Source organism: Crotalus tigris, unplaced genomic scaffold (genome assembly GCF_016545835.1).
Source record: "Crotalus tigris isolate CLP2741 ecotype Arizona unplaced genomic scaffold, ASM1654583v1 scf7180000024475.591531, whole genome shotgun sequence".
Lineage (NCBI taxonomy): Eukaryota > Metazoa > Chordata > Lepidosauria > Squamata > Viperidae > Crotalus > Crotalus tigris.
The window spans coordinates 283,192-307,067 of record NW_024100646.1 but is presented as its reverse complement, the minus strand read 5'-3'; the positions used below and the strand labels follow the sequence as shown (position 1 = coordinate 307,067).

General features: G+C 52.6%; 1 protein-coding gene across 1 annotated transcript in view; it reads right to left on the bottom strand.

Annotated features, from left to right (window-relative positions):
* The window catches only part of SHANK3 (SH3 and multiple ankyrin repeat domains 3), a 178,581-nt gene that overhangs the window by 68,853 nt on the left and 85,852 nt on the right, over positions 1–23,876 (bottom strand). The window contains exon 13 of the mRNA XM_039333377.1: positions 11,175–11,288. Within this exon, the coding sequence (XP_039189311.1) occupies positions 11,175–11,288 (114 nt within the window). The remainder of the gene's footprint in view (positions 1–11,174; positions 11,289–23,876) is intronic.

Below are 23,876 nucleotides of genomic sequence, written 5' to 3'. Positions count from 1 at the left end.
CTGAGAGAGACGCCTGCCTTCTGCACCACCAGTCTTCAAGCCTAAGCAGGTTGCAATGGGGGCGCCCAGCCCAGGAGGTCTCAGATGGGGAATTGTGGTGGGTGGGAGTGTGTTTGGGGATGATGTGTGTGGGATCTGGTCTTTGGGTGTCACGTAAATTTCAATGACAATAAAGTTTATTATTGTTAGATGGCGGAAATCCCTGATGCTCTCTTCTCCCAGGCCATCCAGTGGAAGGACATGGCCAAGCCAGGGCCTTTGCTGTCCAAGGCTGTCCCAGCCATGTTGACGCTGTCCTGATTCCCAATCAATCAATCAACCAACCAATCAACCAGAACAGAGCTGGAAGGGACCTTGGAGGTCTTCTAGTCCAGCCCACTGCTCAAGCAGGAGACCCCATGCCATCTCAGACAAGTGACTGTCCAGCCTCTTCTTAAAAATCTCCAGTGATGGAGCGTCCACCATTTCTGGAGGCAACTTCTGTTCTTCTGGTTAATTGTCCTCACTGTTAGGAAGGTTCTCCTTAATTCCAGGTTGCTTCTCTCTTTGGTCAGTTTCCCACCATTGTTTCTCGTCCTTCCTTCTGGTGCTCTGGTGAACAACCTGACCCCCTCGTCTTTGTGGCAGCTCCTCAAGTACTGGACCGCTGCTATCATGTCTCCCCTATTTCTTCTTTTCTTCAGACTAGCCAAACCCAAGTCTCGCAGCCGTTCTTCGTATGTTTTAGTCTCCAGGCCTTGGATCATCTTAGTTGCTCTTCTCTGAACTTTTTCCAAGGTCTCAACATCATTTTTTGCAATGCGGTGACCAAAACTGGATGCAGGATACCAGGTGTGGCCTTACTAAGGCTTTATAAAGCGGTACTAATACTTTGCGTGATCTTGATTCTATGCCTCTGTTTATACAACCAAGGACTGTATTAGCTTTTTTGGCTGCTGCCGGACATCGCTGGTTCATGTTTAAGTGATGGTCCACTACGACTGCAAGGTTCCTCCCACAGTTACTGTTACTGAGCCAGGTTTTGCCTAATCTGTACTTGGGCCTTTGGTTTTCCTGTTTAGGTGTAAAACCTTGCTTTTCTCCACGTTAAATATCATTTTATTGGCTATCCCAAGGGTGATTTTTCAGGAGACAGATGGATTTTGTTTTTTCTTTGAAGATGTTTCGCTTCTTGTTCAAGAAGCTTCTTCTGCAGTGACTGGATGATCATTTGTATTCTTTTAGAGCAGGGGTAGGCAACCTTGGCTCTTTTATGACTCGTGGACTTCCCGCTGGCTGAGGAATTCTGGGAGTTGAAGTCCACGAGTCATAAAAGGGCCAAGTTTGAAGACCCCTGTCTTTCTTAAATCTAACAAATAAATTAGAGGCTGGCTGAGGAATTCTGGGAGTTGAAGTCCACGAGTCATCAAAGAGCCAAGGTTGCCTACCCCTGTTTTAGAGAGTCGCTGAGGCCACTTGGAGGTTTGTCTGTATCCTCAGGGTCATCTGAGTGGTGCCAATGGGTGTGGAGCCTTCTTGGAGCTGTGCTTTCCACAGGATGACTGTCTGCCCTTTGCCCCTTCACTATTGAACTTAGGAACAGCCTGTTGGGGATGAGTCTGTGTTGCCTGCATCTCAAACTGAAGCACAAATGGTTCCTGTAGTCTGCGGTTTTTTTTTCCTGGGAAATCAAGCACCAAGGACCCCACAATCCTCCTCCCCCTCCCCCTCCTCCTGCCAACCCCCCTCCCTTCTAGCACTGATGGCGTTACCTAGTTTGGGTAATGAAATGCCTGCAAGAAAACAAACAAGCTCAGAGAGCACCTCCATCCTCACCCTCAGCGGCAGCATTTCTGAACCCTGCCCAGCTTTGCTCAGCTCCCTGGCGTTCCCAGTTCTGCCTCGACCAGGAGTGTCTCGGTGAGCTCCCCAGCCCAGCAGGGTCTCTGAGCTCCCCCCCCCGCCCCTTCCCTTCCAAGCAAAGGGAGCCTCAGGCCAAGGCAGCTGTCCTGGCCCAGCCGGCTGGGCCTCCAAATGCCGACAGCTTTTTACAGTCGGTTTATGGCTGGGCTTTTTATGCTGGATTTATTGCCATTTTTACTGTTGCATATTGTGCTGTATTCTGCTGCAGTTTTTAATTATCTTTCTAATGTTTGTAATTGATTTGTAGAGGGTCCGTGGAATGGCAGTTAAGGGCGATTTGGAAGAACGGCAAGCAAACTAGCTCTGCATCCATAGATTGACCAGTCATTAAGTCAGTGGGGAGGAAGTCTGAAAGGAGGCAGAGTTGGGAGGGGGGCTGGGACTTTGCCAAGCAAACTGGGACCCCCCCCAGGACAGAGGCATGGGGCTCTTGTCTCCCACAGTTAAGAAGCAACAGAAGAGGACCTCAGCTGCCTCACCCAGATGTCCTGTGCTGTCTGTCTGTCTGTCTGTCTGTCTGTCTCTCTCTCTCTCTCTCTCTCTCACACACACACAGACACACACACACAGAGTTAATTTAGTGGGTTTATTAATATCCCCCCGCAACTCCCTTCACCAAAATCCCAGAACTGTCCCAATTAAGTCCAGCCACCAGCAGACCAAGGCTAGTCCACAAGGCACTTGAAAGGTTCCCAAACGAGATAAACCCACCAGGCCAAATTAAATCCACAACACGAGAGGTTTCACGAGGCAAGAAAAGTCCACAGTTCACAAAGCCCGATCCAAGGCAAGGCACAGTGTCAATCCAAAGCATGGCAAGGATCACAACCACTAGAAAACACACAGCAAAGAAATGAACACGTTGTTCCCAGCGTCGCTTCCTCTGTCTGCTGGGCCAAAGAGCCAGCTTCCGATGCAGCCCATCAAGAAGGGCGAGGCTGCCTCCTCGCAAGTCATCTGGCTGACCTCCTCTGCTCCTGCCTTTTCTCTGCCCTACTTGTTCTCGGATCAGGTGCAGAAGGCAGCTCCTCTTCCTCATCCCCGACCAACCAGCTGCAGCTGCCTGCTTTCCCCCTTGAGGCCGCAGGGCTGCCCTGATGCAGCTGCACTTCAGCCAAATCCCTCTCAGATGGCTGCTGGAGCCATTGAGCAATTCCCCCTCCTCAGACATGCCCAGAACTGGTTCATCTTCCTCCAAGCTGACATCTGGAGGGGCATCAGGGGAAGTCACCACACGTCCAAATTCATTCCCCAACAAGCAAATACTGACAATCCTTGTGGGAGTTCCCAAAGGATCCAGCCGACTACCATGGGGGAGACCTTTCTAAGGATCTCTTATGGAGACCATAGAATGGATGTGCTCCACAACAGATTCATGGAGCAGGGGGAGAAGCCCTCTGACCAGTCGTTCTTTTGATGGGACCCTCCATCCCCACATGCTGGACCAAGAGAAAACTCTACCCAGGCATGGGAAGATCCTTGTAGCTCAACTGTTCCACCAGGTCCTGCTGGTGGAAGAAGCTGGCCTCTCTTGAAGATGTCTGAGTAAGACAACCCAAATGGTGTGGGGGAGGGGCGGTGCTGCTCCTTCCTTCCCAGATGCTTCGCTCCAAGCACCAGCCCCTTGTTTGAAAACCCTTCAGAGAACAGGACATTATTTTGTGATGGGACCAGGATTGATGGCCTGTCCACAGCTAGGAGGCTCATTCTTCTCCTGGCTTCTAAATATAGCTGCCGTGAGATGGCACTTAATGGAGCTGTCAAGCAGGAAGCAGGCATCGGGGCTGATGGATGTGAGAAAGGAGGAGGAGGAGGAGGAGGAGGAGGAGGAGGAGGAGGAGGAGGAGGCAGAAGAGTCCCTCTGGAGAGAAAGGGATGGGCGGGGTGGGGGCTCCAACATGCGGAGTGAGCAAAGGGGATGAAGGTGCTGATCCAGCAAATTAACTGGAATGGTACCAGCTCCAGACCAAGATTAATTCAAAGCACAGATTTAAAGAATGGGGATAGTCAACCAAAGGAAAAAGGGGCCAACTTGAAGCATCCATTAACATCCCAGCTTCCTATCTTAGTTCTCAGGAAGGCCGTGCCCCCCCTCCCAGGTGGCTCATCGTGGTTAAATGCCTCATTTTTCAAACTCTGCCATTTCATAAGGAACAGATTCCTCCTGGGCGTAGCATTCACAAGTTCACCAAGGCCACTTTGCAGCTTGTTTTCTTCCGCTTGTCTCCGTCTTACTATTCCCTAAAACCTCCAGGCCTGCCCGGTTAGCTAACAACCCCCAATCTCCACAGAGCAGCTAACTGCAGAATCCATCACGAAACAGACTTCTAGGATCAGCGCCAAGCCAGGCTCAGGGTCAGGCTGGCACAAAGCTCTCCGGGGCTGGTCTGCAGGCAGAGACCAGGGAAGTCGGAGGCTGCCCTGGAAGGACGGGGGGGGGGGGGGGGGAAGCAAGGCCATTCCGGCTCCTTACAGTGTCCCTAAAACAGCTGGCAACTTCTGCAGATCTTTGAAGAATGGCCCTGCGTCCATCTGTCTATCTGTCTGTTTGTGCCTGCCTGCCTGCCCGTCTGTCCGTCCGTCCATCCATCCATTCCCCCCCCCTTTCTCTCCATCCATCCTATTTCTCATGCTCTGTACCTACCTACCATATTTAGGAACTGCCCACCACCCCATGGACCGACTTGCCCCAATGAACAGCTCAACTGCTGAATTTGGTAGTAACCAAAATCGCCAGGGGCAGCCCAGGGTGCGTGTGCTGCAGTCCTCCAGTTGCATCCAGTCCTGGCCGGCTCATCCTGAGCAGATCCCCAAAGCTCAAAATTGGGGGGCCAAAAAGCTGTTTGCTGCATGCTGATCCTTACACACACCCCTCCCCCAAATCTCCCCCTTAAAGAGCCAGTGCACCTTGCTTAACGAAAGGGCCGCCTCCAGCCTCGTCAGGATGGGTCCCAATGGTTCAGAGCTGGGGGGGGGGGGGTTTTCTGCTTAGGGAAGGAAGGATTTCAAATGCGTTTTCAATCTGTTCCCCCTCCCTTTTTTTCAGACTTGGCTGCAATGTGGATGATGTACCATGTTCATGAATAAAAGCAAAACTAACTAACTAAACCAAGATCAACAATGTGGCTGATGTACCATGTTCATGAATAAAAGCAAAACTAACTAACTAACTAAACCAAGATACTAACGCTTAAAAGGGAATGAGGACGCAACAAGGATTCGTCATTTGCTACGCCAGCCAAAACAGCCTCCCTGCTCCTCTTTACACGAAGCCACCAAATAAATAAAACATTTCTGCCTGTTTTTTTTTTCAGTTGTCAAGAATCCAGTTTTGCAAGGGAAGAGAAAAATCTGGGGTGCACTTAAATCAGATGCTATAAAAATACTTTATTTTTAAAAGCACCTGTTCGTTGCTAATCAAGCACAAATAAACATGAGTCGTGAATAAGTAATTAAATAAACAGGAGCCCGATCCTGAGGCCAAATGCAACAGCCACAAGGATTCAGCAGCCAGTCTGGTGACAGCTGTTCCCCCCCAAAGGCTTGGGTGGAGAAGGGGGGCTTGGGACAAGGCCCCCACTCAACGGGACAGGAAAAGGGCAGGTTTTGCCTGCAGGAGGCAAGTCACGTTACAGTAGCCTTTCTCCTACCAAAGTTGGCAGCTGGGCAGATGTGCCTGCCGAGAGAGGGGCCTTAACAGAATGACAGAGTTGGAAGGGACCTTGGAGGTCTTCTAGTCCAGCCCCCTACTCAAGCAGGAGACCCTATCCCATTCCAGACAAATGGCTGTCCATTTGTCCATAAGAAGAGATTGGACAGCCTTTTGTCTGAAATGGGATAGGGTCTCCTGCTTGAGCGGGGTGGTGGGGGTGGACTAGAAGACCTCCATGTGACTCCAACACCCCCGAGGCAACTTTGCTTCCAATCGGCTACCTCCGTCTGCAGGGCCCGGCCAGAAGGCAAAGGGGGGGCATGACTATCCTCGAAGCTCTCCGTCCTTTTTAGGATGTGATGCCTAACACAACTAAGACCTCGTCACAGTGGCAGCCATCTTGACTACTTGACTATATCCTGAAGACCTGGGATCTACGCAGGACCATCTCCGTGCGATTCACCCGGAATTGTATGCGACCCCCGTTTTAAAGTTCCCACTCCATTTTTAAAATTTCTCTCTCCTCCAATCCCCCTTTGAGGGGTGAACATGCAAGGCTGCCCATCCTTTGGGCTTAAATTAATTGTCCTAACAATACAACTGGAACGTGAGGGGTAGCCTTCCCCCCTGTGCTTGGAGCCCTCTTGGGAGGCTCCATCCTGCTCCATCCAACATCCCAGTCTGGTGAGAAGAGGACCACGTGGTCCTCTCTGAAGTGGGCCCCTTTGCTCTGCGAAGAACAACTGGACGGAGTGGGAGCCTGGTCCGCAAAAGAGGGCCGATGATTCCTCCTTCCATAAGCCATGGATGCCCAGAGGCTCCCTGGCCTTGCTTGGCTCCACGCTCGGCTCCCACGCAAGGAGGCCTCTCTCCAAAAGCACTTCGGATTGCGGAGAACGCGGATAATCAAGGATGCTTTGGAGTAATTAGTCAATGACTGACACCCACAGTTTCCCATGACGCCTTCGACAATTACATGTTCCTGATTTTGAGAGAAAAGGAGAGGCAGAAGCAACTGGAATCTGGCTGGCCAAAGACAGAATGGTGGGGGGGGGGCACCTGCAACCTTCCCATTAGGGGACTTGTCCTCTTCCTCCCTGCAGGCAGATCCCTGCCCAGGCCCTGGGAGCCGAGCTGCTCTCCTTTCCTGTCCCTCCAGCGTCTGCTGGGCCACCTGCTTTGGGGGGGTCCACGCTCACCACAACAGGACGACCGTGGTCTCCTCCGTGGGAGCCCCTCGGGACCAAGAGCCTTCTCCAGCCTTCTGCCCGCTTCACCCCCCCCACCAGGACTTAGCCGCGTCAGACACGGCTGGGCAGGGGAAACCTTTAGCTTTTCTCTTCTTTTTATATCCCACCCCCCCTTCTGGAGGACCCCCTCCCCACGGCTCTCAGCTGGCATTCCCAACCTGGACCCGTCTTTGAAGGATATTCCCAGGTGCAGCTATTCTGGCTTCTCCAATATTCCTCTCCATGGATCACACACGACCTATTATTTTTCTAGCGGTATTTGCATATCTAAGTTTCTCCAGCAATTTCCCCAGCCTTAGTAAACCTTCTGGCAAGGTGCAGATATCTGCTAGTTCTGAGGTTGGGTGGGTTTTTTTTTCTTTTTTTTTTTGCCATTTACGTACAACCTGCAATTGTTCAATCCATTTTCTCCGTCAAAGGCAACCACTTCTATATCTCTGTCACATTAACTTTCAAATCCATGTTCCTCACTGCACCCTCCGGCCTATGGAACCGTCCACCCAGCGCTGTTTCTCAGATAATGACGCCGCTTCACATGGATGCCAAAGCCCCCCTCCCTCCATCGGCCCAGCCCAGACGCCCTGAACGCCACTGCAAACCTTCCTTAAACATCTTCCACCCATAAAGCAATCAAGGGACTTGGCACATCTTTCTTTGACTCCCTGTACAATATTCTGCTTATTTTCTTGCATGCTTTACTGGTGTCACACACTGCTCATCGCATTCAGCCATCCGTATTCAGACTGATAGATAGATAGATAGATAATAGATGATAGAGATGATAGGTGATAGATAGATGGATAGATAGATGAAATAGATGATAGATAGATAGATAGATAATAAATGATAGAGATGATAGATGATAAATAGATGGATAGATGATAGATAGATGAAATAGATGATAGATAGATAGATAGATAGATAGATAGATAGATAGATAGATAGATAGACAGATAGATAATCTTTATTGTCATTTTTTACTGTAGGCACAATGGCACACATTAAAAATGAAATTTAGTTGCTTGCTCTCAAAGTGTACACATACATAACACACATTTAAACATACTATATACAACATACGTATATAGACCAGGGGTCTGCAATCTTGGCAACTTTAAGACTTGTGGACTTCAGCTATGCTGGCTGAGGAATTCTGGGAGCTGAAGTCCACAAGTCTTAAAGTTGTCCAAGTTGCAGACCCCTGATATAGACCTACACCCTTACATATAAGTAACATGTAAATATTAATCACAATTTCTGCTGGACATCATTCTTTCCTTAGGATTGCATTTTCCCCTTGGGGTCAGACTGTTGCCTGGGGTTCCGTCTGTGATCCACCAAGCGATCCAGATGCCTTTGGAGTTTACTGCCGTGCTCACAGCATATTCCCTCCCCAGCCCCACGGTGTTGTGTTTGATTTTCTGATCCACCTGAAGGACTTGGCATTTGTCCAGGCTGAACTCCATCCTGCGGCTTTCTACCCAGGGTTCCTGCCTCTCAAGACACTCTTGAATCCTGACGCTGTCCTTCATGAGGTCTGCCGTCTCCCATGCATGTGTGACCTCTGCAAACTTAACAATCCTGTTTCTTAACTCCTCATCAGGCGTCTCAGGGCCTGCAAATGGAGACTCGCGATGTGTTGTGAACACTTCCTGACAACTTTTTCTGCCGAGCCTTTTGTCTTACGCTCCCTGGCTAGGCACCTTCAGCCAGCCTTGCTCCTCTAGCGGGATCCTGCACACGTCTGCCTGTGCTCGACTCCCTGGGGCTCTTGACGAGAAGCTCCGCTAAAGTCAAGTTAAGATGCCCTTCACTGCCTTCCGGTCATTATTTGTAAAGGTCACTATCACAAACATTCTAAGGCCCAGGGCAGTGTTGGTCAACCTGAGCAACTTGCAGTGGACTTCAACTCCCAGAATTCCTCAGCCACCCACATCACTCCTTGGGGGAGCATCACTGCTAACAAACACGTTAAACATGTTAAAAAGATTTAAGACATACAAAGAACGGCCGCAGGAATCGGGCATGGCCAGTCCAGAGAAAAGGAGGACTAGGGGGGACGCGAGCAGCCTTCCAGTATTTCAGGGGCTGCCACAAAGAAGAGGAGGGGGTCCATTTATTTTCCAAAGCATCAGAAGGCAAGACAAGAAGCAACACTGATCAAGGAGAAAAGCAACCTGGAATTAAGGAGAAACTTCCTAACAGTGAGGACAATTAACCGGTGGAACAGCTGGCCCCCAGAAGTTGTGGCTGCTCCAACACTGGAGGTTTTTAAGAAGAGATTGGACAGCCACTTGTCTGAAATGGTATAGGGTCTCCTGCTTGAGCAAGAGGTTGGACTAGCTTTTCAACCTTTTCACCCATTGTGCCACTTTTAGGATATGGCAACATCCGAGGACCACCAGTCGCCTAGCAAGAGGTCAAAAACTTGATGACAAAAAAAAAGGAAAAAAGTGATAAAGTACAGGTAGTCCTCGACTTACAAAAGTTCGCTTAGTGACTGTTCAAAGTTACAATGGCACTGAAAAAAGTGCCCTGCAAGGCACAGCCGAGTAAGACACCTGCCTGCCCACCTGGCGGTGCTCTTCCTCCTGTCCGAGGTTTCCATTGTTGTGAGCATTTCTGTTGAGGATTGGCAGCAGAGGTGGGGTGGGGGGTGTTTGGTTTTTATTCCCCCCGTCTGCTAGGTGGTTGAAGCAGGTTTTGGTCACTTCCCATGACCCTGGGACACTGTGACCGTCATAAATATGAATCCGTTGCCAAGGATCTGAATGTAAATCACAAGACCCTGGAGAGGCTGCAACATTCCAGCTGATCGGCGCTTCTTCTGGGCTCAGCAGAAAGGCCAGGATCAGCGCCGAGCTCCAGCTGAAGCCTGGTGCTGATCCTGGCGCTTCCGCTGAGCCCTGACAGCCCCAAAGAAGTTCTGATCCTGGCACTTCCGCTGAGCCCTGCAGCTCCAGCCATCTCTCGCTCAGGCTTGTGCGATGCTGCCATCGGTTCAGCTCTCCCACTACCACTTTTCTAGGATGGTTGCGTACCACCTGCCAAGTGGCAATGTACCACAGGTGGTACCCGTACCACTGGTTGAAAAGCCCTGGACTAGATGACCTCCAAGGTCCCTTCCAGCTCTATTCTGATTAACTGAAATTGAAACTGTTGAGCCATGATTTGACCACACGGGAAAAGGACGGCTAAAGACAGAACCGCAGGGCTATGACCGTTGCGCTCAGCCAGGGTTAGCCAAACGCAGGCTCTACAGTATTCCCACCTCTGCTGCAAGAGGTAGCTTGGTGATGGGAGCTGATGCAGCCCCCCCAGCTCGATGGTGGCAGGAGGCAATGGAGGAGGAGGAGAAGGAGGAGGAGGAGGAGGAGGGATCCTGCCCACACTCCCCCAGCCACACCGAGAAGCGACAATCCAACAGTGCAAAGCTTCAGGGGGTCCCAGAATGTGCTGAAACATTTTGTGCTCAGAAAAGAGGGCGCTCCTGGAAGGAGGAAAGGGGGGCTGGGGGCTGAAATGAAAGCCAGGCAGTGTGCAAAAATGTGCTGTGTACAGACGGGAGCTTTAGCTGCTTGATGCTCCTTTCCTCTCACACATGTCACATGTAACAGATGTAACACACACAGGACCCACACAGCTGGCAGCCTGCACGACATCTGCTCCTTCTTTCTAGCTTGAAACCTTGCAAGGGTGACCAGCCTGGGCACTGGTATCTCTTAGCCTTCTCCAGGGAGCAGATGTTCCTCAAGTCAGTAGATCTTCTGGACCCAAAATGGCACCCGACTCTTGTTGTTCCTTTCAATGGGCCAGAAATATCCCAGGGGCACCAATCTACCTTATAGGTGTGTCACTAGGGCAGGGGTAGGCAACCTTGGCTCTTTTGTGACCCGTGGACTTCAACTCCCAGAATTCCTCAGCCAGCATGGCTCAGCTTGGAAACCTCTCCCTTTCCCCTCGGCATGGCTGGCTCAGGAATTCTGGGTGTTGAAGTCCGCCATTCATAAAAAGAGCCATTCAGCCATGCTTGCTCAGGAATTCTGGGAGTTGAAGTCCACGAGTCATAAAAGAGTCGAGGTTGCCTACCCCTGCGCTAGGGGAATTGGGGAAAGTTACTGGGGGGGGGCACAGATTTAAGAGGAAAGAGGTGGAGAAGGACAGGGCTTGTCCATCAGGATGAGGAGCAATATAATTTCCTCGGCTAAGGGCAGAAGATCAGTTACTGAAGCTGGTCTCATCATGAGGTCCAGTAGCCTGGAGGCCATCTTATGAAGGCAGCCTCTGGGGCCAGAGGAAGCCAACAATCTGCCATGGGGCACCCCAGTCTTGGATGCCTCTCTTTCTTCTCCCCCCAGAAAGGGTCTTACCTGGCCGGGCGTCGAACTGCCGCATCTGCACTTCCTCGACGCATTCTGCCGGGAACCAGCCTGTCCGTCCTTTCACGGTTCCTTCCCAGAAGCCCCCTTCTCCAATGCTCAGCACTGCGGGGAAAATGGGGGGTGGGGGGACGAGAGTCAGATCCATTGAGGCCGAGCATGGGCTGCTCCTCCCTCAGTGACACAATCCCACCATTCCGGGTGCCCACCTGAGACCCCCGCAGCCCCTCTCACTTCCCACAACATTCCCATTTTTCTACTCATCGGCCTGTTAACAGAATAACTGTTCAAAATTGTATGACTTTTCAATTGTGTGGAAATCTGCATCCATTTCGGTTTGTATTTTTGTAAGCTACCCCCTCTTGCAAGTACTTTTACACTGCCTAGACCCTTAACATGTGCCAAGTTACACAATGCTTCCCCTGCTCTAACCAGTTCCATTTTGCTCCAAAAAAGGCATTTTCTGATTGAACGGCACCCAAAATTTCAAACAACTCCTAAAGCACAGGGAGCATCGCTTTCCCGGTTGCACAACAGCCTGGGCTGTGTGGGTGAGGGTGTGGGCCTTGATCTCTGAAGGGAGCCAGCTGCCCCATCGCAGCTCCGGGCTCTCTGCTTTCCAGCCCCTGGAGGGCTTGGGCTCTCTAGTGTTCTCCCCCCAAGGCACCATCCAGATGCTGGCCAGGGACAGGTGTGGATGGGGCACAGAGAATTCTGGGGTTCACATGGCTGGCTGGGGAATTCTGGGAGTTGAAGTCCACAGGTCTTAAAATTGCCAAGATTGGACTCCCCTGTTTAAAATCTTGGTAGCTACCACCCTGGCAGTCTCTATAGCTGCCCCAGGGAGTGTTAAAAACCTAACAATAGAAATTTAAGATTGCAAATACGTCAATGGCGCCCACCCCTTAACCTAAGGTCCGAAGGTCCCTCTTCGGCTGTGTTGAAATGCCAATAGATATTTCGTCCACTCCCAAACACCTCTGGGGAGAGGGAGAGTGATTCATAAAATGGGGCTGCCCTTTTGAGGGACTCCCAGAATCCCCCAGCTGGCATGCAAATGACTGAAGCAGCAGTAAAAACGCCCGCAAAACTGCCAATGCAATCCTGCCCTGCATTAACAGAGGGATATGTCAAGGTATTAATTTAATAGCTGAACAGCGTATGTAATGGTGTAATGTAATGTAAGATGGATGATGCAATGATAGGAATGACTGAGCAGGGTCTGTGTCTGTATCCCTTTAAGAGCCTGAGTATAAAAGGGAAGGCTTTTGCTGGGGTGTCTCTCTCTCTCTGGTCTGTTTCCTGCTGTGGCTGCTGTGTGTTGGGGTTTGCTATATTACCACGTGTATGTATATTGTTCCTGGTGTACGATATTTGTAGATAATGTATGATAAACCACCATTTAATATGGACCACTGTTTACTGTATTTACTCCTGGGTTATCTCAGCGCAATAAGACTGTGCATGCTCTGACAGGATAGAATCAAGATCACATGAAGTTTTAGTACTGTTTTAGATTGCCTTGTTTGGCTAGGCCACACTTGAAAAACTGCATCCAGTTTTGGTTGCCATGACACAAAACAGATGCTGAGATTCTGGAAAGACAAACAAAGATGATTAGGGAGCTGGAGGCTAAAACATACCAAGAACGGTTCCAGGAATTGGGTATGTCTAGTCTAATTAAAAGGACCAAGGAGTGACAGGATAACATCTTTCAATATTTCAGGGGCTGCCACAAAAAAGAGGGGCGAATCAACCTATTCTCCAAAGCAGAACAAGAAGCAACGGATGGAGACGTATCAAGAAGAGAAGCAACCTGGAACTAAGGAGAAATGTCCTGACAGTGAGGACAATCAACCAGTGGAACAGAAGTTGCCTTCAGAAGTTGTGAGTGCTCCATCACTGGAGGCTTTTAAGAAGAGACTGGACAGCCACTTGTCTGAATTGGTATAGATTCTCCTGTTTGAGCAAGGGGTTGGACTAGAAGACCTCCAAGATCCCTTCCAGTTCTGTTTCTGTAGAGACTGTCCTTCTTTGAGTCCTATTGCCCAGCTTTGCTCGATTGAGGCCAACCAACCACAGCTTGAGAATATGCACCCGGAGGTTAGAAGTATGCCACAATAACAACTAAAAGAGCTTCTATCAATACCCTGAAAATAAAAGAGAGATGAAAGCAACAGGATGCCAGCTGCTGCATGAAAAGAGAAAAAGGCTGTCCCATATCAAAGAGCTGTTCCATTATTCTGGTCCGGCCTTCTTCAACCAAAACGATGCATTCCCCTTGAGAATTGCAAAGAGCACAGAAACAGAAATATGACGGGAAGGCTTCGTTCTTGGAAGGAGTTGATGTCCCCAGAGCAAGAAACATCTAGCAGCTCAAATCCAGCCAGTGTAAGATAGGATACCCAGCCTCTTTCTGGACCAGATTATAAAAAGATGGTTTTGCAAGCCCTTTGAAAATAATGCAGCAATCGCCACGCGTGGGAATCCTGCATCCAGTTTTGGTCACCGCAATGTAAAAAATGTTGTGACTCTAGAAAGAGTGCAGAGAAGAGCAACGAAGATTGGAAGACTGGAGGTTAAAACATATAAGGAACGGTTGCTGGAATTGGGTATGTCTAGTTTAATGAAGAGAAGGACCAGGGGTGACAGGATAGCAGTTTTCCAATATCTGAGGGGCTGCCAGAAAGAAAGGGGGGGTTCCACCCAAAAGGCAGGACAAGAAGCATCGGATGGAAACTCATCAAGGAGAGAAGCAACCTGGAATTAAGGAGAAACTTCCTGACAGTGAGGACAATTATCCAGGGGAACAGCTTCCCTCCAGAACGTGCGGTCTTTAAGAAGACTGGACAGCCACTGGTCTGGAACGGTATGGTCTCTGCTTGAGCAGGGGGTTAGACTAGAAGACCTCCAAGGTCCCTTCCTGCTCTATTCTGATTGACCTCTGTGCTGATCGAGGGCTTGACCTCAAGGATCTTTCCCACTTTCATGTACTGCCAGATCCCTTGGCTATCTCCAGTGGGGCAGAAGCAGACGGTGGTGCTGCTGCCGCCCTTTTGCCAGTGTGATTGTGCATCAGTGCAGAGAACAGCCGGACACAAAGAGGCTCCATGGCAATCAAAAGACTTGACATCCTCCTTTCTCCTTCTCAGTCCGAGATATTTCTAATTAAGCCCATTACGCCATTCCCTCGGATTGGCTCAAGCGAGACTTCTGGCAAGATCTTGCAAGCCGAAAGGCCTGGGGGGGGGAGATGGGGGCTCAGATAAATGCCTGCAATTATTGCCTCGACCATCCTGACATGGAGGAAGAGTCCACCTGCGGAGGGGGCGGGACACCAACTCGGTGCAGCCACAGTCCAAGCTGCATTCGGCCATCAATCACGGGACATTAACGGCTGCAGCAAAGGCAGGGCCCCGTCCTCCTCCGCATGCAGAAGGACACTCTCCGGAGCAGCAGCTGGCACTCAAAGGGGGGGAGGGAGGGAGCCAAGCGTCCCAGTGCCAACTCGGCCTCCTCCCCCCCTCCGTGACCAGCAACTCTCACACAAGGAGCAAGGTTGGGGGGGGGGACAGAGGCTGGCCCAGCCATCCAGATCTTTCCCAGAGAGCTGGACATCAGCGGTCCAATCCAGCGGACTTTTTAGAGGAGAGCTGGGATAGAGAGGTCATCTCCGGTCTCCTTAAACAGAATAAGGGAGTTAAAAGGGAGACTGGAGGTGCTCTAGTCCAACCCATTCCATTCCAGACCAAGGGCTGTCCATTCCCTCCAGTGTTGGAGCACCCAGAGCTTCTGGAGGCAGGAGGTTCCACTGGTTGACTGTCAGGAAATTTCTCCTTGGTTCCAGGTTGCTTCTCTCCTGGGTTAGTCTCCATCCGTTGCTTCTGATGTTCAATAGAAGGTCTGGGCAGTCCTTGGGCTTGTGGATTCCTGCAACACCCTGGCAGTGGGTGAGGGGGAGGCCCTCTGCCCCCTCCCCGGACCCTCAGTGCCAAGGGGCTGTTTTTCAGTGGGGTGATCTCTTTTCTTTGTTTCAGGTCTCTGCACATGGAGGGCCCCATCCAAGCAAACCAGATTATGCAGAAAGGAAGCAACGTGATGCAGCAAGTGGGAGGAAGGAGCGGCAGCTGAGGAGGGGGCTAAATCAGGCTTAATCAACGCCATTCACTAGCCCTCTTCATCCACTGGTGCACCTGCTCCCTTCTGTTCAAAGCCGTGTGTGTGTGTGTGTGTGTGTGTGTGTGTGTGTGTGTGTGTGTGTGTTGTTTTGCCCCCGCCCCCTCCACTGCAATAAGAGGCAGAATGGCACAAGAAGGAGTTTGGGATCAGCAGCCTTAACAAAAAGGGCTGGGCTGGAATGAGCCCTTTTACTACCCAATTTTTCCCCTGCATGTTTCCTGGGCCTTTCCAGGGCTTGGGCAAGGGGCCAAGGGGAAGACTGGGGGATATAATCTTCAGGAGACAAAGAGGGCATCTGAAGGGCTGGTGCCCACGCCCTCCCCAGGAGAGCCAGTGGTCTCGGGGGCTTCTGTGCCAGGGCTAGAAGCCTCTTGAGATGACACGAGAGAGAAGATATGGTGGGTGTGACAGGAACCTGGCGGGGAGGAGAGAGTCAGAACAGGACATATAACGGAAGGACAGAGTTGGGAGGGACCTTGGAGGTCATCTAGTCCAACCCCCTGCTCAAGCAGGAGACCCTCTACCATCCCAGACAAACGGTTGTCCAGTCTCTTCTTAAAAACCTCCAGTGTGGAGGCACCCACCGCATCTGGAGGCAGGCTGTTCCACTGGTTAATTGTTCTCACTGCTAGGAAATCCCTCCTCACTTCCTGGTTGCTTCCGTCCTTGATGAGTTTCCATCCTTTACCTCTTGTTCTGCCCTCAGGTGCTCAGTCAGGATTACGTGGCCATCCCAGCAGACAAATTCTGCCGAAAGGTCCAGCAAAGGGGCACCTGCAAAGATCAGATTCCTTCACAGAATCACAGCGGTGGGCAGAAGGCAGTTGAATGTTTTTAAGAAGAGACCGGACACCCATTTGTCTGAAATGGTGTAGAGTTTCCTGCCTGAGCAGGGGGTTGGACTAGAAGACCTCCAAGGTCCCTTCCAACTCTTGATTCTATTCTATTCTATTCTATTCTATTCTATTCTATTCTATTCTATTCTACTCTATTCTATTCTATTCTACTCTATTCTATTCTATTCTATTCTAATTTCTATTCTATTCTATTCTATTCTATTCTATTCTGTGTTTTATTATTCTATTCTATTCTAAATCTTATTCTATTCTATTCTATTCTATATTCCATTCCATTCCATATTTTCTATTCTATTCTATTCTATTCTATTCTATTCTATTCTATTCTGTTCTGTTCTATTCTATTCTATATTCCATTCCATTCCATATTTTCTATTCTATTCTATTCTATTCTATTCTATTCTATTCTATTCTATTCTATTCTATTCTATTCTATTCTAATTCTATTCTATTCCATTCTATTTTATTCTATTCTACTCTATTCATTTTCTATATTCTGTATTCCTATCCTATCCTATCCTATATCCAAATGAAACGCAGGAGGTGCTCCTGGCAAGGGGAGTGGACAGGGAAGCGGGGGGGGGGGGGGGGAAATACAATGGTGAGAAAGAGCTCCCCATTTCCTTGCCTGCTGCTGAGGGTACCAAGCTGGGGGAATCAGAGCCAGGAGCCACAGCAAAAGGTATTTTCTGCCCCACTCACTGTGCAATTTCTTAGACTAGTCTCTATGGGCTTCCAGAGAGCAACTGAACATTGTAAAAGAAAAAAAAAAGGATGATAGGAAAATATGCAGGGCTTGCAAAATCTGGGAGACTGCTTTTATCCGCATTAATTTACCTCAAAACTGTACAAAAATTGGCACTGCATTTGGGGGAGGAGGAAGAAAGATAATCAGGACAGAAGACTATTGCTCAAACACGAGTAATGAAGGATTAAGTGAATAATTAAGAGGACTGGTAGAAGGGAATTCAGGGGAAAGCCGTTTCCGCCATCCAGAACAGGAGCCGAGCCCAAATTGGGGGTGCTGCCAATTCTCCTCCCCACGGATGCTGGCAACACACGGAGGTGGGGGGGAATGGGGGGGTGTGAGCAGCTTCAAAGCCCACCTGAGATCTGCATGGGATCCCACCTGTCAGCCCTGCCAGGTAGGCAAGGCCGGGAGAAGCCTGCTTGGAGTGAGATCAGCTGCAAAACAGCCCCTTGTAGCTTGGCTTCTTCTGCTCCTCCTCTGCCTCTTTATACAGGCGGTCCTCGACTTACGACGGTCCACTTAGTGACTGTTTGAAGTTAGAAGGGCGCTGAAAAAAGTGACTCGGGGCCGCTACGACCATGACAGCGTCCCCGTGGTCACGCGATGAAGATTCGGGCGCTCGGCAACCGACTCACATTTGTGACAGTCGCAGTGTGTCCTGGGGGAGGGGTCACGTGATCCCCTTTTGCGACCTTCTGACCGGCAAAGTCAATGGGGAGAGCCAGTTTCACTTAACAACCGGGTGACTACCTTAATAGCTGCAGTGATTCACTTAACAACTCTGGCAAGAAAGGTCGTAACACGGGACCAACAAACGTCTCATTTAGGAACCGGAATTCTGGGCGCCATCTGTGGTCGTAAGTGGAATGGGGTCTTCTTGAGCTGCTTCCCAACGTTACCTGGATGTCCTGGACTCAGAGGAGGCCTAAGTGACCGAGGGGGCCTTCCAGAATGGGACCCCCGGCTCCTGCTGGGTCAGGAGGGGGGGGGTCTCCTCCTCCTCCCCCAGGTTGGCCGCCATTGGCAAGGGGGACCAGCTAGGAGCATGAAGGGACCGAGAGAGAGAGAGAGAGAGAGAGAGAGAGAGAGAGAGAGAGAGAGAGAGAGAGAGAGAGAGAGAGAGAAAGAGGAGGCAGGCGTGGGATGAGGAGAGAGGGAGGAGAGAGGGAGGAGGAAGAGGAGGAGGAGGAGGAGGAGGAGGAGGAGGAGGAGGAGGGAGGAAGGTGATAGTTACCCAACTGATGAGGTGAGCCATGGAGAGCTGAGCATGGATGGCCATGCAAGAGATGCGCGAGAGGCAGCACAGAGCAGCCGGCTGGCGGAGAGACAGAGACGGTCACCAGAGAAGGCGAAGCCCAGCGAATTCAGCCCCCCCCCGGCACTCCCCCCATTCCCAAGCCCCCCCCCAAGAGTTTCCCAGGGTAGACAGAACACGTTCTCCCGTGCCCCACGTTCCCCCCCCTCTCCTCTACTGGTGATCCTCCACTTAGGGAGCCCCAAATTTCCATCGCTAAACGAGACATTTCAGCTTTGCCCTATTTGACGAGCGTTCTGGCTACCGTCGTTAAGTGAATCACCGCAGTAGTGGTTAGTAACAGGGTTGTTAAGTGGGTTCTGCGCAACCTCCCTGGAGGTGGAGGACGGGCCTCCTTCCCTTGTGTTCGCCTCCGGCCTCTGGTCACTAATTGGCGAGGGAGGATCTCGAAAGGCCGCTTAAGCTAAAGGGCTTTGCTCCGAGGAGCAGCAGGAAGCGTTCCAACACAACCGCCCGGCTGCAGCTACTGCTGGGGCTGATGCGCAGAGCCACTTCGGGCTGGGACGGTGCCCACGACGCTGGGCCCCTTCCTCATCCCGGGAGTTCCACGGAAGGCAACGGGGATCCAGACACGATCCCTGGAGCGATGGGCAGCTGAGCGGACAGACAGACGGACCAACTTCCCCTGAGCTGTCAGATCAGGACCCCAGGCGCAGGGATGGGGAGCCCCCAGGTTGCCTCTGGAGGGTCTCCCCGTCTGTTATGATGCCCCAAAGGTGCTTTTTCCCAAAGGCAGCTGGGCTGTCTCGGGTTTTTCCTTTGAAGAAGGGCCTGGGGGACAAGCACGGCCTGGACAACCGGAAGCTCCACAGGCCCAACCCAAAGCCAGCCAGCAGGCCGTTGCTCTGCCCGCTGGCCCTGACGGAACGGAGGCTACACAAAAGGAACCCACCACGTTCTCCCTCCCATCCCCAACGGGATGGGGGTCCAGTGAAGGGGCTGAAAGACGGGGACCCTCCTGGGGGCACACAGGGCCTAGGACGCCTGGCGAAAAGGCTGGAGGCCCCTTGCATCCCGGGTACACTGAGCAACTCCTGGGTCTTGCTGCAAAGTGGGGGCCCCAAGGGGGCTGCAGCTGGGGCAGCGCTTGGGGGCCAATTGCCTTCCAGCCCCCCTTTCTTTGCCCCCCTCCGGCTAAGCCCAGAGCCATTGTTCCATGTTTCCTCCTGCCTCTCCCTTGAAGCAGCAGCCCCAGATGCCTCTTTGGCTCTCTCTTGCGGGGGGGGGGGCTTCCATCTCTCCTGCACCCCCCCCCCCAAGCAGCTCACACCAAAGGCTGCTTTGAGCGAGGCCTCCTCCGTCGCCATGGCAGTGCGACTCCCGTCTTGGTGCCACAGCCGGCTGATCCGCTGGCTCGGCTGGCTGCCTCCAGCCCCCTCCTCACCATCCCGGGGCCTCGGCCAGCCCTTCCCTGCCTTTCCACCCCAGTTGGCAGCCCCCCCCCATCCTTGCTGGCAATGATCTCTCTACTCCAGGCGCTGCAGAGGATCCACTCCAGCTTCCCGGTCCCAGATCTGATTTGCACAGCCTCCCCGGCGGAGGAGATCAGCCGGGCCAGCTTAGATCACAAGCAGCTTTGTAAGCCTCCTTATTGGGCCTGGAAGCTGGGATCCCCGAGCCCCCCCCCCCGGGGCCTTTGCCAGTGGGGCCAGAGCTACAAGCCCACCGCTGGGCCCACTGAGGGAGGGGGCTCAGGGCTCAGGTCACCGGCTGTGAACTTGGCCAACCGGGGCTGCATCCGAGCCTGATGTCCGAACCAGCCAACGATGTCTCCGAAAAGTCCTGGCGAGCGAAGAGCTCCCAGACCCAGACTCTCTGGACAGCACGGGCCGGCTTGCTCCTTCAAGAGGAGACTTGGGCAGGGGGCAAGGGCGAGGGGGGGGGGAGAGCTGCTGGCAACTGGTTGAGACCCCCGTGCTGGGCCTTACGGCTCCCCGGGTGCCGAGTCTTTTCGGGAAGATCCAGGGAGCAAAAGGGTCCCTGCATTTTCACAGAGGAGAGGGACAGTCTTTCATTTGCAAGACTTGTGCATTACAGGCAGTCCTCGACTAACAACAGTCCGTTTAGTGACCGTTTGAAGTCACAGCAGTACTGAAAAAAGTGACTTCGGACTGTTTTTCACACGAAAAACGTTGCAGCGTCCCCCGTGGTCACGTGATCAGAATTCAGACCGCTGGCAACCGACTCATATTTATGACGGTCGCCGTGTCCCGGGGTCATGTGTTCCCCTATTTGGGACCTGCTGATGAAGCCAGATTCACTTAACGACCGGGTTGCTGACTTAAAATGGAACTAAACTCACTTAACAAACATCTCGCTTAGCAACAGATATTTTGGGCTTAATTGTGGTCGTACGTCGAGGACTGCCCGGTGCCCGGTTGACGAGGGCATCCTAGCCTCCCTGGCTCTAACTTCCTTGGGGAAGGTGCCGAGTTCAAAGCACGCGCGAAGGCCATCTTTCCAGGAGCTGCGAATTCTGCGCTTCCTGCCACCCTGAGCCGCCTTTTCAAAGGCTCCTCTGGGTGGTGACTAATCCGTAGTGACTAATCCGTGTTTGTGGCACGTCCCTCCCCTCCGTGGAAGAGTAGGAGTGGCGCTACTCTCCATCCCCGATGCCTCGTGGGCTGGGTGGCTTCGCATTCAGGCTCAAAAAGCTTGGGGGGGGGGGCTGAAGGAATTGGGGGGGCACAGCCCAAGTATTTCGGCTGTGCTTGTGCTTCGAGGAGGGGGCCAGCCCGGCCCTGAGCGAGCAAAGGCCCAAGAGCAGCAGCCCGGCCAGCTGGCCAAGTGGGCAGAGCGCCCAGGAAGGAGAGAGACGCCCCCTGGAGGGACAGGAAGTGCAGAATGGGGCAGAACCCCCCAAGGCAGGCGGAGGGGAGGGAGGGGGCAAATGGGAGGAGAGGGGAGGGAGGGAGGCCCTGCCCCCCCCCGCTGGGTCCAGCCACCAAGGTGGGATTCTTCCCCAGACCTCCCCCCGGGGCTGAGCGCCCTCCCGCACCCCCAGATCCCTGGAGTCACAACTCTGGATTCAGCAACTTTGGCGCCTTCTCCTCCATTACATAATGGGCGACAGGTGGTCCTCGGCTTACGGCAGTTCATTTAGTGACCGTTCAAACACACAACGGCACTGAAAAAAGGGACTTAGGACCGTTTTTTCACGCTTACAACCTTTGCGGCACGATCACGTGATCAGCCTTCAAACACTGGGCGACCGACTCGTATTTATGACGGTCGCCACGTCCCCCGGGGGGGTCACGTGATCCCCTTTTGCGACTTTCTGATCAGCAAAGTCAGCGGGGGGAAGCCGGATTCACTTAACGACCGAGTTACTAATTTATCAGCTGCAGTGATTGTTAAGTGATTCGCTTAGCAGCCGAGGCAAGAAAGGTCGCAAAATGGGGAAAAGCTCACCAAGTGTCTCACTTAACGACAGAAACGTTGGGCTCAATTGTGGTCGTAAGTCGAGGCCTTCCTGAACTTGAATCCTCTCTGGAGCAGCAGCCCGGCTGCCTCACATGTCTTCCTGCAAAGTGGCCGATCTGCTCCGGTCTTCTTTTCCGCCGGCTGTGCCAGCCCCGGGTTCCTCTGGGTAACTTTTCCCAGCCCCCACAGGACCCCCCCCTTGGCCCAGCTGCCCCCCTTCCTCACCCTCCTTTCCTCCAGTGACACAGCATCTTCTCCAGCCCTGCTCCCGCCAGAGAGCCCGGCTGCCTGGCCAAGTCCTCCCTTCCCTTGACTGCCAGCCAAAGCTTCCTGCCCCCCCAGCTCCCCCCCCCCGGGTGGGTCTGTTGGAAAGGGCCCCGGGCTCCCTACTTGGAGCAGAGCGGCCCCTTCAAGCAGGCTCTCTCCTTATTCCTCCCCTAGTTTTTCCCCCTCTTGGTGCACCAATCTGCCGTGAAGGAGACGTTCCGGTCTCTCGCCCGTCTGCACACGTGCCACACATGACAGCCTACACGCATGTATAAATAGAGGAAGTCTGCCTGCCAGATGGGTCACCCCACCTGCCCCCAGGCCTGCGTTACAACCACACTGAAACGAGCGACTTACGACTGCTTTTCACACAGGGCTCGCCCGATCGAATTTTTGGTTCACATTTACAACGGTGGGGGGGGGGTCAGGCGATCCCCTTTTGCGACCTTCCGGCAAGCCAAGTCAATGGGGAAGCCAGATTCACTTAACAACTGAATTCCTACCTCAACACCTGCGGTGATTCGCTTAACAACTGTGGCACCAAAAGGTTGTAGAATGGGGCAAAGCTTAGCTAACAACTGTCTCGCTTAGCAAAAGACATTTTGGGCTCAACCACGGTCGTAATTCGAGGACCACCTGTGCTCAAATCCAAGGAGACACTTCTTGAGGCTTAGGCCTCTGCTGGTTCTTCCCCAGCCCTCCCCCTCCCGCCTAGGACTCGGGTCTTCCGCCCGGGGGCTCCGTTTCCCCCACAGACCACCAGGGACCAGCCACGAGGGTCCCCGGGGCCCCAACACGACTCTCCTCCTCACATCCCAGAGAGCTGCCAGCCAGCCAGCCCTCCCCCTCAGGGCCGCCTGCTGCTTTCTCCCACGTTCCTGCGCCCACCCGTGGAGCACCAGAGGGAGGGAACTGGGCTCCCAGAGGCGGAAGGGCTGACGGGCGGATTGTCCATTCACTCTTAGCAACCGGGCAGATACGGACCGGCTTTGCAAAAGACCCTTCGCTGGGCTGGTGGGAGATTTAGCAGGTTCACCTGGGAACCCACCTCACGGCCTTCATTTTAGGGCTCCTTGTGCTGTGCGCACTCAAGGCCACTTCACGCCTGCTGCAAATTCAGGAGCCTGGTAATTTATTCAGCACGTTCTAAGGAGGCATCGGGCGGCCGATGCTCGGATTCACCTAGAAATTCTGAAGTCAGGATTCAGAGAGGATTTTTCCTGGCTCCGGACTGTGGCAAACTACTCCTGGTTGTTACAGCTCCAAGTCCTTCCCCCCTCCACATGGTCAGAATTAAAAGAACGGAAGGAGGAGGAGGGTCACCTGGCCCAACAGAAGACTTTGCTTGCGCAGCATCTTCAAGGAGATCCCTTGCAGGAGGCAAGCCACAGCCCCGGCCATCCCACTGTCCCTCTCCGTCCCCCCCTGGCCTTTTCCTGCAGCCCCCAGTCCGGCTTGGGTTGCTTAGCAAAGATACGTTTGGGGAAGAAGGGGGGGGGCGAGCCTCGGCAGCTGCCGTTCTCATCTGACCTGTCAGGCTGGGCTGCTGGACCGGTCCAGGCCACAGCCTAAGTCGATGACGGAGTCCCTGTCAGACGTGGGGACTGTGTGTGTTTCTGCAGCCCAGCCCGTGCGCAACAGCACAGTCCGGGGAAACAGCAGGTGTCTGTGGCATTTGAAAGCCAAATCGTTGTGGGGAGCACATCAAACCGCATTGGGGGGGGGGCGGGATTGACCCTCACTCCTGTTCTGGCCTGATTCAGCACCTACCTGTGGGCAACTCTTTGCCGTTAAAGCTGCAAGCAGGAGCAGCACTTAAGAGAGGAGATGCCGTTCTGCTAGCCTGGCAGTGCAGACCGGGGGCATTAGCCCTCTTTCTCGGGCAGGTCCTCCTTGCTGCT